Genomic DNA, 15,020 nt, shown 5'->3' on the forward strand with positions numbered 1-15,020 from the left:
TTACATCTGAGGCCTGGCTCAGTGGTTTATGCCTTTAATCGGAGGCAGAGGCAGGAGAATCGCTGTGAGCTTGAGGCCAGCCTGAGTCTACAGAGTGAATGCCAGGTCAGCCTGGGCTAGAGTGATATCCTACCTTGGAAAACCAAAAATCCCAAACAAAACAATAGTTTCAGAGCATCACACTTTCAAGCAGCGGGCCTCTGGAGAGCACCACATCTGCTACCCAGCAGTTCTGCCCCTGCCCCTGTCCACAGCCAGCTGCGCCCAGAGCCCCGTGGAGTGTGGGCCTGTTCTGTGGCAGGAATTTCTTGGTTCTCTAGTTACCCCTCACAGAGGGGGCTCCTGAGCCACATGGGAAAACCTGGGGAGGTGCAGGAATTTGCCCACCGCGCTTGCTAGGGGCCGTATCTGTTCCGCCCCCTCAGCTTTGCCTCTTTCTGTTAAGGAGCTACGGGAAGGGACTGATAGACGCTCAGACTCCACCATTTAGGTCAGGGCACCCATCCCGCGGCTTCCTGGCGCTCATGGCTTTGGGGTCTTGAATTTTCAGAGTCTACTTGGACACCACTGAGCTGATTTCAGAGGACTCAGTCTTAAGCTTTTGAAATCAGAGATGACATTTTCAGACCCAGACCACTTGTCCTGAGGGCAGAGTCCTCCCATAGGCCTCCACGCCTTAAAGACGGTGACCTTTGACGTCAGTCTCCTGTCACTCACTGTTACCTGCTTCCAGTCCTCCCCACTCTCCGCTGGGACCACCTCCTCTGCAAACACTTCCCTCTTGCCCCTACTTGCATTTACCGGAGGCCTGCTGGGTGCTGCTGAGTCCCGCAGAGCTTCAGGCTAAGCAGCAGGCTCCGGTGGATGAGTAGGAAAGTTGAGAGTCTTGGGAGCCTTCAGTAGAGCCTGTGGGGGGGGGGGTATGGTCACCTCATAACCGTACCCCCCTGTGTTCCTTGCTTTTGGCCTTGTGGGTGGGCGTGGGCATACAGGGAAACCATCTGTTCATTGACTGATGTTTTCAAGTAAAGTTTTACGTTGGCCTGAAGTTGATGAAATGTGATGCTCTCATGCCCGAGCCCTTCCTCTTCCAGCAATCTGAGATTTAACTACCTTTCCTAGTAAATGTGTTCTTTACCTCCTGCCTGACGCCGACAGGAAGGGAAACTGGGGGGCTTCTCTGAAGAGGAGAGAGGACATTGGTTAGAGGATCTCGTCTTTTTGCTTGTAGCTAAGATTCCTGAGCCCGAGGAGGAACAAGAAGACCCCTACCTGAATGACCGCTGCCGAGGTGAGACATCTTGGCTGACTAACAAAGGCCAGGGAGAGTCAGTCAGTGCGGACTAGGGCTTCAGCCCCGGTGGCTTCCCGCCTTCTCCCTCCCTGGTGCTCCAGAGCTGAGGTCTTGCTTAGGGGACAGTGGCTCATGAAGGAAGGGCTCCTGTGAGCTCAGTCTGTGGAGGGAGACCCCAGGGGAGGGGCTGAGAATTTCTTATCTTTGTGTCCCTGGAGCCCACCCATGTCTTCAGCGAGAGTCTTCAGTTTCTTTTTTTTTTTTTTAATATTTTTTATTCATTTATTTGAGAGCGACAGACACAGAGAGAAAGACAGATAGAGGGATAGAGAGAGAATGGGCGCGCCAGGGCTTCCAGCCTCTGCAAACGAACTCCAGACGCGTGCGCCCCCTTATGCATCTGGCTAACGTGGGACCTGGGGAACCGAGCCTCGAACCGGGGTCTTAGGCTTCACAGGCAAGCGCTTAACCGCTAAGCCATCTCTCCAGCCCGAGTCTTCAGTTTCTTAAGGAGACCTTTGCCCACTTAAAGAAAACAGGACCTCCCAGCCTTGTTTCTCCTGTGATTAAGTTATTTCTCTTCTCCAGCACGTCTGGACTGGCAGGTCTGCCCCACAGGCTTACCCTGTGGTTTGGGTGTTCATAAGGGAGCCAGCTTCATTACAGAATGAGGGGGTCAGTGCACAGTGACAGCCACATGGAGGCCTGGAGGGGGAGAAGGGGGACACCAAGCCCCAGGAAGTCTAGAGGGGCTTCCTGGCTGAGGGGCAGCCAGTGAGGATGGGTTGGCCAGGGTGGAAAAGCCCGTGATGGTGCTGGCATCCCCGGTAGCCAGGCCGGGGTGTGAGGACAGAGGGGGAGCTGCACAGCAAGCAGCGTCCCGCAGGCGCCATGCTAGGCCTACCCTGCTGCTGGTTGTACCCGGGCCATCCTCCTGGCCGCCCTGCAGGGAGTGTGGGTCACAGAGGTGGTGCCAGGGATCTGAAGTGGAAAGTTTTGGGTGCCTTGCCAATACACCAATATGCCAACGCACCAAAACCTTTAGGATACCACAATTCTTGTCTTATGAGCTTAAAGAATTAAACTCCATAGACCAGAGGGTAAGGTCTTAAGAGACTTTATTAGATTAAGAGCAGGAAAGAGGAGGAAGCGCAGAGAGCCCCTGTGGGAGTGGAGGTGGGGGAGGCTCACCAGAACCTGGAGGTTCAGGAGAGGCAGCCTAGAGAGCTTGTGCCCTGGTAACGGCCTTTACCTTCAGGCTCAGGTGAACCGCAGTGAAGCTGATTGGTCTGGGCTGGGGGCTGGCTCCACGGTGTCTAGCTGTGGGGCCGAGCTTACCCAGCCACAGTGTCAGGATCAGATTTAAATTCTAGGAAGGGAACTCCTCTCAGGTTGTTCATGGGAAAATAGGTTGAGGGAACTCCTTTAGGCAAGAGATGAGGAGAAGCCAGCTTCTCTATACCGGATAAAAGTGGAGACTGCAAGGATAAGGATATTGCTGCCTTTACTTTCGGGCGTCTAGGCACCCTAAGTGCTTCAGAGCCTTGGGAAAACCAGGCAGGAGCAGGCTGTGGCCACAGTCACGAGTAGCCGCTGAAGCTGGGCAGTAGTGGGAGCAGGGCAGCAGGGTCGGCTTGGGGGTCGCGTGAGGCCAGCCCCGGGCCTCGCGGGCACAGAGGGTTCCTTGAGCATCCCCTCTTGGCAGCAAGCACCATGGCCCTCCAGGTCCGCTGTAAACCCAGGCACCTGACTGTCTACTTGGGCGCCTGTAGTAGCCACCTCAGTACCCAGCCTGGGGATCTCCCTAGGGCCCCTGGGGGAGCCTGCCTTCCTCTGTCCCCTGAAAAGGTCTCTGGAGGCCTCTTGGGGTACCTGCCAACTGACTTGGGTTCTGCTTCCAGGCGGCGGGCCCTGCAAGCAGCAGTGCCGGGACACGGGGGATGAGGTGGTCTGCTCCTGCTTTGTGGGCTATCAGCTGCTGTCTGACGGGGTCTCCTGCGAAGGTAAATGTCTGAGGTTTGTCTGCTGTGCTCCAGAGGCTCCACCGGAGGCCTGAGCAGGCCTGCCCACTTGGTATAACCCAGGCCTCGTTCCTGGCGGGGGATAGCTCAGGCTGGCTTTCTCGCACTGCCTGGAGCTTGCTGAGCATTGGGTCCTGTCGAGGCTGTCTTCCAGGAGACAGCAGCATGTGCAGAGAAGCCGGCTTCGGGGGTCCACCCGGGCTCTGGAGCTAGGCAGTGCTGACTTGCCTTGAGCAGGTCCTTCAGCCACCCCTTGTCTAAGAGATGGGGACGATGCTGTCCTCTTTAAGGGGTTCGTCAGGATCGCATGCCTGCCAGCCCAGCGCTTACAGCAGATCCGAAGCTTAACAGGGGTTGGTTTGGGTGACAGCCTGGCGTGCCTGTGGTGAGACTCAGCTCATTTTGAGGGGGCAACTTGATAGATGTAGGAAACCAGACCTACCATGGCTTATGGAATATTCCTTCTGATGAAGCTTAAGGATCTTTGTTCTTGTTGGTTACTTTTAATCTCTGTAGATATCAATGAATGCATCACCGGCAGCCATAATTGCCGGCTCGGAGAGTCCTGCATCAACACAGTGGGCTCTTTCCGCTGCCAGAGAGACAGCAGCTGTGGGACTGGCTATGAGCTCACAGAGGACAATAACTGCAAAGGTACAGCGCGCAGTAGGAGTCTAAAAACCACCTCTTCCCCAGCTGTGGGGGGGACACGGCGGGCTCCATGGTGCTGCCCCCTTGTGGTTGCTGGGGCTACTGCCTCATGCGCAAAGAGGGAGGCGGTGGTCCTGCTTGTCCAGTCACTGTAAGAGGACAGGGGAAGGAAGTGCCAGATCTGTGACAAGCAGACTCACCTTGCTGGGGTGCCGAGTTAATGATGCCGGCCCTGTCGGCTCAGTGCCTGACCACTGAAAAACAAGACGGGGCAGGATTTCAGATGTTCACGTGTGCTTTCTACAGGAATAGCTAAACCAAAAAAACAAAACAAAAACCCCACAAGGACTTTTGCACAACAGCTGCCTTCCACCTGAGTGCAGGCTTCCTTGGAGGTCAAAGAACAGCCCGTTCCGCTGCATGGAATCAAAGGCTTTCCCCACCCAGCCATAGATGTTACTTGGCAGCTAGGGCTCTGAGGAGGACCTTTTAGGGCACCATTTTCCGCACAGGCCTTCCAGCCTTCCCCAAGGACAGAGCCACTTGCATAAAAATGTTGATCATTGAATTGTGTGCGTAGCATGACAGCCAGACACGTTCCCCTGGCAGTCTACCCCTGAGTATGTTCGCCCCGTCGCCGCACCCTGCACACTGGCTGGACCTTTTAACCCCAGAGCCCAGGGGCCAGAGCAGCTGAGTATAACACACTTGAACATTTGACAACCATGAACTTGAGGCAGGGCAGTCCATCGTGGCCTGTCCTATCCTCATGTAGTTATGACTAATATTTGGAGTATTGGGAAGGCTTCAGGATGAAAGGATTGTGGATTGTTTATCGTCATGAAGATGATTGCTTTATGATCTCATCTAAACATACACTTGGCCTGAATGAATGATAATGATGCATCTATCAGGAAAATGCTTGGGTTGTTTGCTAAATAACAGAGAGCTTGCCTCGTTAAAGCCTGAGCGGGTGGGGAGGCAGTGTTTTTAGTCTCTTAACAACTTGGCACGGTGTGGCTCACTGAAGCCCCCTCTACATGTGACCACTGTGGGAATGTTTTGGGCTATAGTCTGAGAAATGAGCATTAAAAAAAAGTACTTTCTTGTGATATTAAAGTGTTGTAAGATGCTTCTGGCAGGACTCTTGCTAACAATCTCCTTTTTTTATGATGCACCAGATATTGACGAGTGTGAGAGTGGTATTCATAACTGCCCCCCCGATTTTATCTGTCAGAATACTCTGGGATCCTTCCGTTGCAGACCCAAGCTGCGGTGCAAGAGCGGCTTTATACAGGATGCTCTAGGCAGCTGCATTGGTAAGATGTGCCTGCCACTAGGCAGGGGACAGTCCAGTATAGGCAGGGGGTTGGCACGCTTTCTGGAGGGGCACACAGCAAATACTTTAGGTAGTGTGGGCCATGTGGTCTGTGTCCCAGTGATTGAACTCCGTAGTCACAGCTCAGAAGCCACAGAATCTACAGAAACAGATGGTTGGGTCGGGCTCCAATAAAACTTTATTTATAAACATTGCTGGTGGGCTGGGATTGGCCCCCAGGCTTTAGTTTGCTTTGCTGTGGTTTGGATGAAGGAGTTTGGAAGTTGGAATGAGAAGTCCTGGTTTTGAACTGAATGGCCTAAGATGGATTTCCTTCCTCTGAGCCTTGGGTCCCTCCTGTGTAAAATGGGGCTGGAGGCGAGCACCAAAGCAGGTTCCTGTAACGAGGCGTGCGTATGGGAAGTGCCTGGCACACGGTTGCTTTCTGCCTCACCCATTTAGTCCATCCGAGATGGTTTCACAGAGATACTTGTTGCTAGTGGTGGGATTCGTAGAGACGGAGGATAGACCGACTGGTGGCCCCCAGGCACCGGAGGGGTGGGGAGTTAGTGTTTAATGGAGACAGTTTCAATTTGGTTAAATAAATGGGAAAACTTCGAGATGGTGAGAGCTGCCCCGTGTGTGCTTAGTTCCACTGAACCCATACAGTCACAGGAGCTCAGTTATATGTATCTTGCCACAGTGGGGGAAAAAAAAAATGTTTGTTAGCTGAGTGGACTAGTGTGAAAGGAGAGAAACTGCCTTGTGCACTTAGTGTGGCAGAGGAGGCCTGCTCAGGTGGGAGGGGCTCTGGTGGGGGGTGTAGGTCTGTCCTTTCCTCTTTCAGAAAGGTGTCTGTGAGGCCCTGCTCTCTTGGTACTGTTTGAAAACTCTCCCTCCATACACCTTCCCATCCCTTTTGAACTAACTCAAGGCAGAACCTCTTCAGGACGGCATCCTTATCTGAGCTCTACCCGTACAGCCTCCTAGCCTCCCTCTTGGCCCCATGCAGAGGTGTCTGTGTGGTGGAGGCCTCTGCTGGCATGTAAGTTGGCCCCTTGCCAGCCTCCCGCCACAGGGCTGTTGTCACTTAGCGCGGGCTTCGAGCGGGGGGGGCCGAAGGGTCCCGCGCACACTTGGGGCCGGCTCAGGGGCTCCGTGGAGGAGACTGCTGGTGGGAACCCTGACTCACGCAGAATTACCCTCTCCAAAAACCTTTTCCAGTCACAGTGTGGCTCTAAGTGACCCTCCAAAGGGTCAGGGCTGAGGTGTAGGAGCAGTGGGCTGTCGCTCTCAGATCAGAGAGAACCCTCACAGATGTTGGCCAAATTCCAGCCTGGCATCTGTGCTTCTCCCCTCGTCTCCCTCTGGGTCCACAGTGACCTCAAAGGCCAGATGTTCTGTATTCTGACGTCCCCTTAGCTCCGTGCAGATGAGGGGACCCCTTTACGTGTTCTCACTCCTCACAGCCAAGTTCAGAACGTATTTTTTTTTAAATTACCTCTTTTTTTTTTTAATTTATTTGAGAGTGACAGGCACAGAGAGAAGGACAGATAGAGGGGGAGAGAGAGAATGGGCGCGCCAGGGCTTCCAGCCTCTGCAAATGAACTCCAGACGCATGCGCCCCCTTGTGCATCTGGCTAACGTGGGACCTGGGGAACCGAGCCTCGAACCGGGGTCCTTAGGCTTCACAGGCAAGCGCTTAACCGCTAAGCCATCTCTCCAGCCCTTAAATTACCTCTTTTTATAATGAAACCCACGTGTGCAAATCAGGGCATCATAGGTGTGGAAGGCGTACTGTGCCCATTATCTGCGGGGTGCGGGGCCGCCGCCCTCCTGGGCGCTGTTTACTCTGTGTTTTTTTTTCATGAAAACAGGACCAAATTGTTCTGCCACTCTCTACTTAACAAAGTATTTAGAAGTCATATCATGTCAGCACTTGTATTTGTGTTTAAAATAACAATGGCATCAGCAGAAATAGTTCTAAGGGGAGAGTGAGTCAAAGTGGGGGCCGAGTTGGGCGTAACGGCGCACGCCTGCACTCCGCTCCTGGAAGGGTGAGGCGTGCCGAGGGTTTAAGGCTAGCCCGGGCGACAGCAAGTCTGAGGACACAGAGGAGAAAAGGAAGGGAGCTGACCCAGACCAGCCGGGAGGGAGCCGCTGGACGCTCTTACATGCATCCAGGGCCTGCAGCCCAGAGCTGCTCATGTCTCTGGAGCAGCCTGCTCCATGATGGGAAGCGCTGGCCCCACCCCGGCCCCGTCCTTGGTGGCTCCAGCCAGAATGAGCCCCAGCCACCCGGAGCAGCACAACAGCCAGCCCATTATAGGTCAGGGTAAGAAAGCAGAGGCCTCTTCCCATTACAAAATAGAGAGTTTTATAGCCCCTTGAGGGCCACCTATGCCTTGAGGATTCTTCCTTAGTTGGGGTTTCTTTTCTTTTCTTTTCTTTTCTTTTCTTTTCTTTTCTTTTCTTTTCTTTTCTTTTCTTTTCTTTTCTTTTCTTATTTTCCTTCAGTCCCCTCCCCTGCTTCCTGTGTTCCTTGTGAGGAGGAGGAGGGAAGGGGCCAGGGCAGCGCTCCCCTTCCCCTTTCCAGGGCAGTGCTGAGGATGCGCACAGGCCCTGGGAAGTGCTGGCTTCCATCGGTCTGGGGTCTGGGAAGTCCCCGGAGCATGCCAGCTGTGCTTTTGTCATGGGAACCCCCAAGAGGGAGAGTGGGCAGCATGCCCCCAAACTCACCGTCTTTTGTATCACTTTGTGTTTGTTCATCTGCTTTCGACTTCTTTCATTTCACTCACTCTTTCGTTCACTCATCCATTGCCTGATCTTTGTGGCACTTAGGCCAGGGACACCCCTCTCTGGAGCATAGTTTCGAGGGACACCAGTGTTACAGGAAACAGCGTTTGAAGCACTCCAGTCAGTGGGTGGGAGGGCAGAGGCTGTAGTCATCGCTGGAAGCTACGCTGACCTCTGACGCCAGGCAGCGCTGGCCAGATCTTCTGTAAAGGGCTAGGTAATGGATAGCAACTTTCCTGGACATCTGGTTTTCGTCACAACCACTGAGATCTTATGGTCATAGCAGGAGAGCAGCTGTAGGCCATATGTGAGACAGTGGGCCTGGCTAGGTGTCAATAAATCTTTATTTACAAGAATAATCAGTGGGCCAGATTTTGGCCAGCGGGATCCTAATGTGGGGGGCTTGAAGTGTCTCGGAGGCGCTCAGCCTAGGCTCTGTCGCCCCCTGCTGTGAGCCAGAGGCATTGCTTCTGTAGGCTCTGGTTTTCTCATATGAAGCATACAGTAACACGCCTGTCCCTTGTAGGCTGGCTACGGTGGCCCAGGGTGGTAATGGACATGAACATTTTTGTATACTGTGGAGTACTGCGCTGTCCCTGTGTGGGCTGAGAGGCGTTGGGCTAGTTTCTGAGACTGTCTGAAGGGGGTGGGCTTGGCTGGCCCGTCAGCTGCACTGTCTTCTTGCTGTGCCTTGTGCTGTGGAAGCATCTGAACCAGGACTCTCTCAGGGGATCCGAAACGGGTCCCTTTAGAGGACTTCCCATAGCAGGAGGTTCAGTCTGTTTGGCATTACATTTGAGCAGAAGGAGCCCACTGAGCTGTTGCCCAGTTTGCCGTGGGTAGCTGGTGGTACACAGCCAACGGCGCCCCCTGCTGGAGGCGTTTACCCCCAGGGAAGGAGACCCTAGCAGGGAGCTCCATGCATGGCCAGTCAGCTCGCAGGGGGGTGCGGGAAGGTTTTTCTGTGGCCATGGCTTTCAGGCGAGGCTCCCTGGCCGAGCATGGGTGGACCCTGAGTGGCCGTGAGCTGCAGCTATGTTACTAGGGATCCGATGTTTAGCCAGGTGAGGCAGGTGACCCCACCACTTAGAGGAGTCTCGGGCCTCGTTAGGGTCCAGTGCTGGGGCAGAGGGGATCAGACCCCTCTGTCTCCCTGGAGCTAAAGCTCAGGGCCTTGCGTATCCATGTGGATCATAAGAATGTGGGAATGCCAGGCCTGCAGGAGCAGCCAAAAGTGGTGGTGCTGGGGTCAGGGGCAGAGAGAGAGAGAACGAGGCAGGTACTGAGGCTGTGTGCTGCTCAGGTCCACTGTGGAGGCTGCTGCGTGGTCCAAGGTGAAGGGATCGGGCACCCATTTGTGGCTTTGAAGAGAGAGGGAAGGGGTTCTAGGATGCCTTCCACCCTTAACCACCGTGTCTCTGTGTGCTTCCTCTGCAGATATCAATGAGTGTTTAAGTATCAGTGCCCCGTGCCCAGTCGGGCAGACGTGCATCAACACAGAGGGCTCCTACACGTGCCAGAAGAACGTGCCCAACTGTGGCCGTGGCTATCATCTCAATGAGGAGGGCACTCGCTGTGTTGGTTGGTACCTAAATAAATAAAACAAGTCCTGAAGTTTGACTTGTCCCTCTCCTTCCACCACCCACCTTCCCTTCTCGAGAAGGGAGAAGTGGTCCCTAAAGTGAGGACATTTTTGCCGCTCCCTCCATCCCGCCGCCCGTCTCCAGGCGGAATCCTCTGTTGTCTTACCCAGACTGTTGCCGTAGCGCACCAGTGCCTGCTGCCTCCAGCCTTGTCTTTGCCCATCTGCCCAGTTTGTTTGAAGCCCTGTGCTTGCTCGGGCCTGCTGAGGACAGCTCTTCATTTCCCCACTAGTGACGAAGGGCAAATGCTCTCAGTTCTCCTAAGCTGGCCCCAGGTTTACAAGCCTTATGACCCAGATAGTATAGGCCTTGCCACTCCCCAGACAACACAGGGCCTCTGGCTGTCTCTGTTTTGCTTTTGTTCCTTGGGCTTACTGGCTCCTGTGTCCTTTGGATGCAAGGCAGTCAACTTGCCTAGATCCCTTTTAAGGAAGGCGCTCTCCTCCCTGTGGCCCCTAATACACTCAGGGTCTTCCCCTATAGTCCTGGGCACGTTCTGTCTCATTTGGTGCCGGTGTTAGCAGGCTAGAGCTAGTCTCCCTGAGGGCGAGTCTGCATTGGGGTTGGATGCCTTCCTAGCGTGAACCTGACACATAGTAGGTGCTCAGTGAAGAACAGGCCAGCCTACGGTTCAGTGTGCACAATAAAGGGCTTCAACGTGTCTTTCTTTATCCCTCGTAAGATGTGGATGAGTGCTCGCCACCCGCTGAGCCCTGTGGGAATGGACACCACTGTGTGAACTCTCCCGGCAGCTTCCGCTGCGAGTGCAAGGCTGGGTACTATTTCGATGGCATCAGCAGGACCTGTGTGGGTATGTGGGCATCTTTCAGGCCTTGGGGGTCCCAGCCTGTGGGGGGCTCACAGGGGCAGACCATAGCACCTAGAGTGACCGCGTCCATCCCGTCCTCATCTCAGAAGGCCCCAAGTGCAGGCAGCCCCAGAGTGAAGACACCGATTGAGCTGCAGCTCTGACGCCAGCCCACAGTGTGGCCGCTGGCAAAGCCCTTGCAGCGTGAGTCTCTCTGTCCCCACGATCAGGCAGTTCTGTCTGACCCCCGCCTCCAAGGGTTCCCACAGTTGCAGCCTAGGTCTGAGGATGGCCCAAGTGTTTTACTTCCCCACAGATTCACTGCAGACCCATAGGGCTCATGGGCCTGGGATGTGCCACTGGCCAGGACAGTCAGAGCAAAAGGTGACCAGGAGTAGGATACGACCCTGCTGGGCCAGCACCTACTGTCACCAAACGAGGTGCTCAGTGGAGTTGTTCTCCCCACCATGACCCCTTTGACAAATCCCAATGGGCCCTCCTACGGGCAGTGGTTATAGAGGGGGCACTGCCTAGATTGCTGCTGTAGACAGAGCATGGGTCTTGGCATAGGCACACTGGAAGTGGTCCTAGCCTTCCCATAAGTCACTTTGTGCCTCCTCTGAGAGATGACGCTGAGAGAGGTCAGGATGAGGGAGGTGGAGCAAAGACATGAAGGCAAGAAAGTGGGTGTAGAGGTAGTGGGGTGAAGGAGGAGGGGTGGAGGTGGTGGGTGTGGAGGTAGCAGCGATCAAGAAGGTGGGGCCAAGGCTGTGAACGGCCCCCATCTGCAGAGGGTGAGGCGTGGCTCTGCTGTAGTGACCGTGCTCTGATCCAGCCACCTTCTGTTTTAGACATCAATGAATGCCAGCGCTACCCTGGGCGCCTGTGTGGCCACAAGTGTGAGAACACGCCAGGCTCCTATCACTGCAGCTGCTCGGTGGGCTTCCGGCTGTCTGTGGACGGCAGGTCCTGTGAAGGTAAGGGTGGGGTGTTGGGAAGTCCAATGTTCAGCAATCTGAGCCACATCCCTTCCTTCTCCCACAGATTTGTTAGGGTTCTCTCACGCAGTCATTTAAAGAAATCCTTAATGTAATTTTACATATAACAGATTATACTCTTTTATCCCTTGGCTCCTGTTCCCAATTCCTTGGGACCCTCCTCACTGGGGTTATGGTATTCACTGTGGGCCAAGAGGCCTCAGTCAGTCCCTGTGGGTTAGCAGGGGAGCCATGCCTCAAGGTATTCCTACCCACTCTGTCCCCTCTTCCACAATGTTCCCTGAACCATGGCAAGCCTGTTGGCAGTCTGATTTAGTGTTGAGCTCTCTTGTAGCCTCTGGATTCCTGCTTTGATGGGTTTTGATTAATCACTGTGTCTGTCACCATCACCCTGGAGCTGGTTGTCAGGCTAGAAGTAAGAGCAGGATTCACGTCACCACTTCCTCCAATTTCTCCTGGGCCCCAGCAGATGTGGTAGAGGTGGCACGTCTTAGGGTGGGCAGTCGGCTTTTAGTCGTATCAATGGATCTTGGTCCTCCTCCATTTTCTCTGCCTTCTGTGAAATAAAACAGATTCTCTTGAGCTGGAGAGATGGCTTAGCAGTTAAGGCACTTGGCCTGCAAAGCCAAAGGACCAAGGTTTAATTCCTCAGGACCAAGGTGGTGCATGTGTCTGGTGTTCGTTTTCAGTGGCTAGAGGCTGTGTGCCTCTGTTGCACACATGTGAACTTCTGGTCTGGATGGCTGATTTCGTTCCCCCAGGGTCCCCTGATTGTTTATGCTGTGGGTGGCCACTGTCTTGGGGCCTTCTGGCACTGTGAAGGCTAGCCTGGGGGGAGCTAGCTTCCTTGCGGTGCCAGCGTGGTTTTCCGAAGACTGTGAGCACAGACAGGCAAGCATTTTTTAAAGGTATTTTTATCTATTTATCTGTGTGAGAGACAGAGGCAGAGAGCAAGTATGGGCACACTAGGGCCTCTTGCTACTGCAAACGAACTGCAGGCGCGCACGCCACTTTGTGCATCTGGCTTTATGTGGGTACGAGGGAGTCAAACCTAGGCTTTTGTGAACAGGTGCCTTTAACCACTGAGCCATCTCTCCAGCCCCTCAGGCATCTCTCCAGACCTCAGGTGACTGGGGTCCCCACCCTAGGACGTGGTCCTGGGTCAGTAGCAGCCACGTTAAAGCTTGGCTAGTCCCCAGGGTGGGGCTGGGTCAGTGGTTGGGTTTGGGGTTGTGTGTCTTGTATTCTCGTAACAGTGTTCTGGGTTTATCAGCTTTGATTATTGTTTCTGACTGTGCGCATGTACCCAGGCAGCCCTGAGCTCACTGTCCTGAAAGCCACCCTCTTGCCACAGACTTGCTTGGTGTGGCATGTTTGCTTATCAGCCCACATAACTAACATGCTAAGGAAATACCTGGGAAAATGGCTTGTCAGAGAGGATTGCCGCTGCCCTGACTTCCTGCAGCCACACCGCCTCTCCGAGGCCTCGTGGGATGCGGTCATGCGCCTGGGCGTACTGGGGCCAGGCTCACTGCTTTGACAACCTTGGGAACCACGGGGGAAGTGAGCCGACATGACAAAGCAGGCCTCTGGAAAGGCCATGTGACAGATCTTACGCAGAGGCTGTGTTGCGGAGAAGGCCTCTACTGTCCTCCTGTGCCGGGTCCACCAGAACAGACATGGTGACATCGCAAATGCTGGAACATTGAAAACAAGAATTGTCCGGGGCTGGGGACTGGTCACTGTGACTGCCAGCAATAGCCCTCTTGGACACTTGGCTCCTCCCCTCCCACCCAACCAGGGTCCTGGCCTTTGATGATGACACCCCCATGGGGTGGATTTCAGGTCTTTGAGCTGGGCTGTCGAAAGTACATGGCAGGGCTGGAGAGATGACCTGCAAGGCCAAAGGATTCCGCTTCACTTCCCCTGGACCCACGGAAACTAGAGGCACAAGGGGGCGTATGCGTCTGGCGTTCATCTGCAGTGGCTGGAGGCCCTGGCGCACCCATTCTCTCCCTCTCTGTCTCTGCTTCTCTCTCTCTCTCAAATAAATAAATAAATAATATATAAAAAAGAAAGTACATGGCAAAAGGACGGAGAGGAATTATACTTAGAGATTTTTCCCTTCTTAGAAACAGGGTGGTCAGAGCTTACCATCAGGTTTTGTTTAAAACATACTAAATCAGGCTGTCTGAACCTTCACAGGCAGGTGTTTCAAGGGGACTAGGGTCCCCATCCTAGAACATGGCCTTGGGCCTGGCCAGCCTCCTGGGGCAGAACTTGGTCAGTCATTTGGGTTTGTGAGAGACCCAGGACCTGACCAGCCGTGGCGCTCTGCTGTGTGGAACAAGAGTACATCAAACAGAGTGTCTGGGATGTGACCGGAAGTCACGCTAGCCACAGATTGAGCAGAGGGGACCAGGCCAGTCATGGGGGGGGCACAGAGATGTAAGCCTGGGTGAGAGGCTGATGGCCCCTCCTTCCTGCCTCGCTCAGAAGCAGGAGTAAAGGAATGTTAGAGAACGCTAAGCCAGAGGTTGGTGTTTTCTCTACAAGCCACGTGGTGGCTGTTTTAAGCCTTTCTGGCCACAGTCTGTAGACAGCCCTTCACTCTGCTGTGGAAGCACAGAACTAGCCATAGACCTTAGTTAGAATGCTTATGGCTGTGTTCCAATAAAGTTTTATTTTAAAAAAAAAAGGATGGGCTGGAGGGATGGCTTAGCGGTTAAGGCGTTTGCCTGCAAAGCCAAAGGACCCAGGTTCGATTCCCCAGCACCCACGTGAGTCAGATATACAAAGTGGTGCATACAACTTGAGTTTGTTTATAGCATCTGGAGGCCCTGGCGTGCCCATTCTCTCCCCCCCCCCCCCGTCTCTCTCTCTCTCGTTCTCACTCCTCTCTCTCTCCCTCTGGAGTTCCAGGAGTGTCGTCCATGGGCTGTGTCACCTGTACTGCCATTTGGGAGAGAAGCAGGGGAGGTCAGGAGCAGGTTTCCATGGGGACAGGAAAGGCTCAGAGGGAGCCAGGCCAGGAGATGCCACTACTATCCTGGCAGGAGATGGTGTGACTTCAAACAGGCGGTGGCAGGGGTAGAGAGATGCCAAGCAGTGAGGGGCTGTTGTGGGAGCTGCCCCCTCTCCTCCCCCCGCCCCCGCCTCAGCCCTGGACGCTCAGCTTCTGTTACTTTGTGTACATGCGTCTGCAAGGTGGACAGGAAGTGTTCTGCTTGCTGCCCTCAGGGTCCTTGTAGGGCCCCTGGGGGTGGGGGGCAGGGACCTGTGGGTGTTGCCCTGAGCCACGACCCCAGGACTCTTCTCTCTTTCAGATGTGAACGAATGCCTCAGCAGCCCCTGTAGCCAGGAATGTGCCAATGTCTACGGCTCCTATCAGTGTTACTGCCGGCGAGGCTACCAGCTCAGTGACGTGGATGGGGTCACCTGTGAAGGTGAGAGCCACCCCCCCGCACCCGTGTGCTGCACAGAGCCCCCAT

At 54.4% G+C, this 15,020-nt stretch overlaps 1 protein-coding gene across 1 annotated transcript in view; it reads left to right on the forward strand.

Moving 5' to 3' along the window:
- The window catches only part of Fbln1 (fibulin 1), an 89,474-nt gene that overhangs the window by 19,681 nt on the left and 54,773 nt on the right, over positions 1-15,020 (forward strand). The window contains exons 5-12 of the mRNA XM_004650388.2: positions 1,232-1,291; positions 3,196-3,297; positions 3,832-3,969; positions 5,148-5,285; positions 9,518-9,661; positions 10,406-10,534; positions 11,383-11,508; positions 14,856-14,975. Coding sequence (XP_004650445.2) covers positions 1,232-1,291; positions 3,196-3,297; positions 3,832-3,969; positions 5,148-5,285; positions 9,518-9,661; positions 10,406-10,534; positions 11,383-11,508; positions 14,856-14,975 — 957 coding nt within the window. The remainder of the gene's footprint in view (positions 1-1,231; positions 1,292-3,195; positions 3,298-3,831; positions 3,970-5,147; positions 5,286-9,517; positions 9,662-10,405; positions 10,535-11,382; positions 11,509-14,855; positions 14,976-15,020) is intronic.

This window comes from Jaculus jaculus, chromosome 6 (genome assembly GCF_020740685.1).
Source record: "Jaculus jaculus isolate mJacJac1 chromosome 6, mJacJac1.mat.Y.cur, whole genome shotgun sequence".
NCBI classification, from domain to species: domain Eukaryota; kingdom Metazoa; phylum Chordata; class Mammalia; order Rodentia; family Dipodidae; genus Jaculus; species Jaculus jaculus.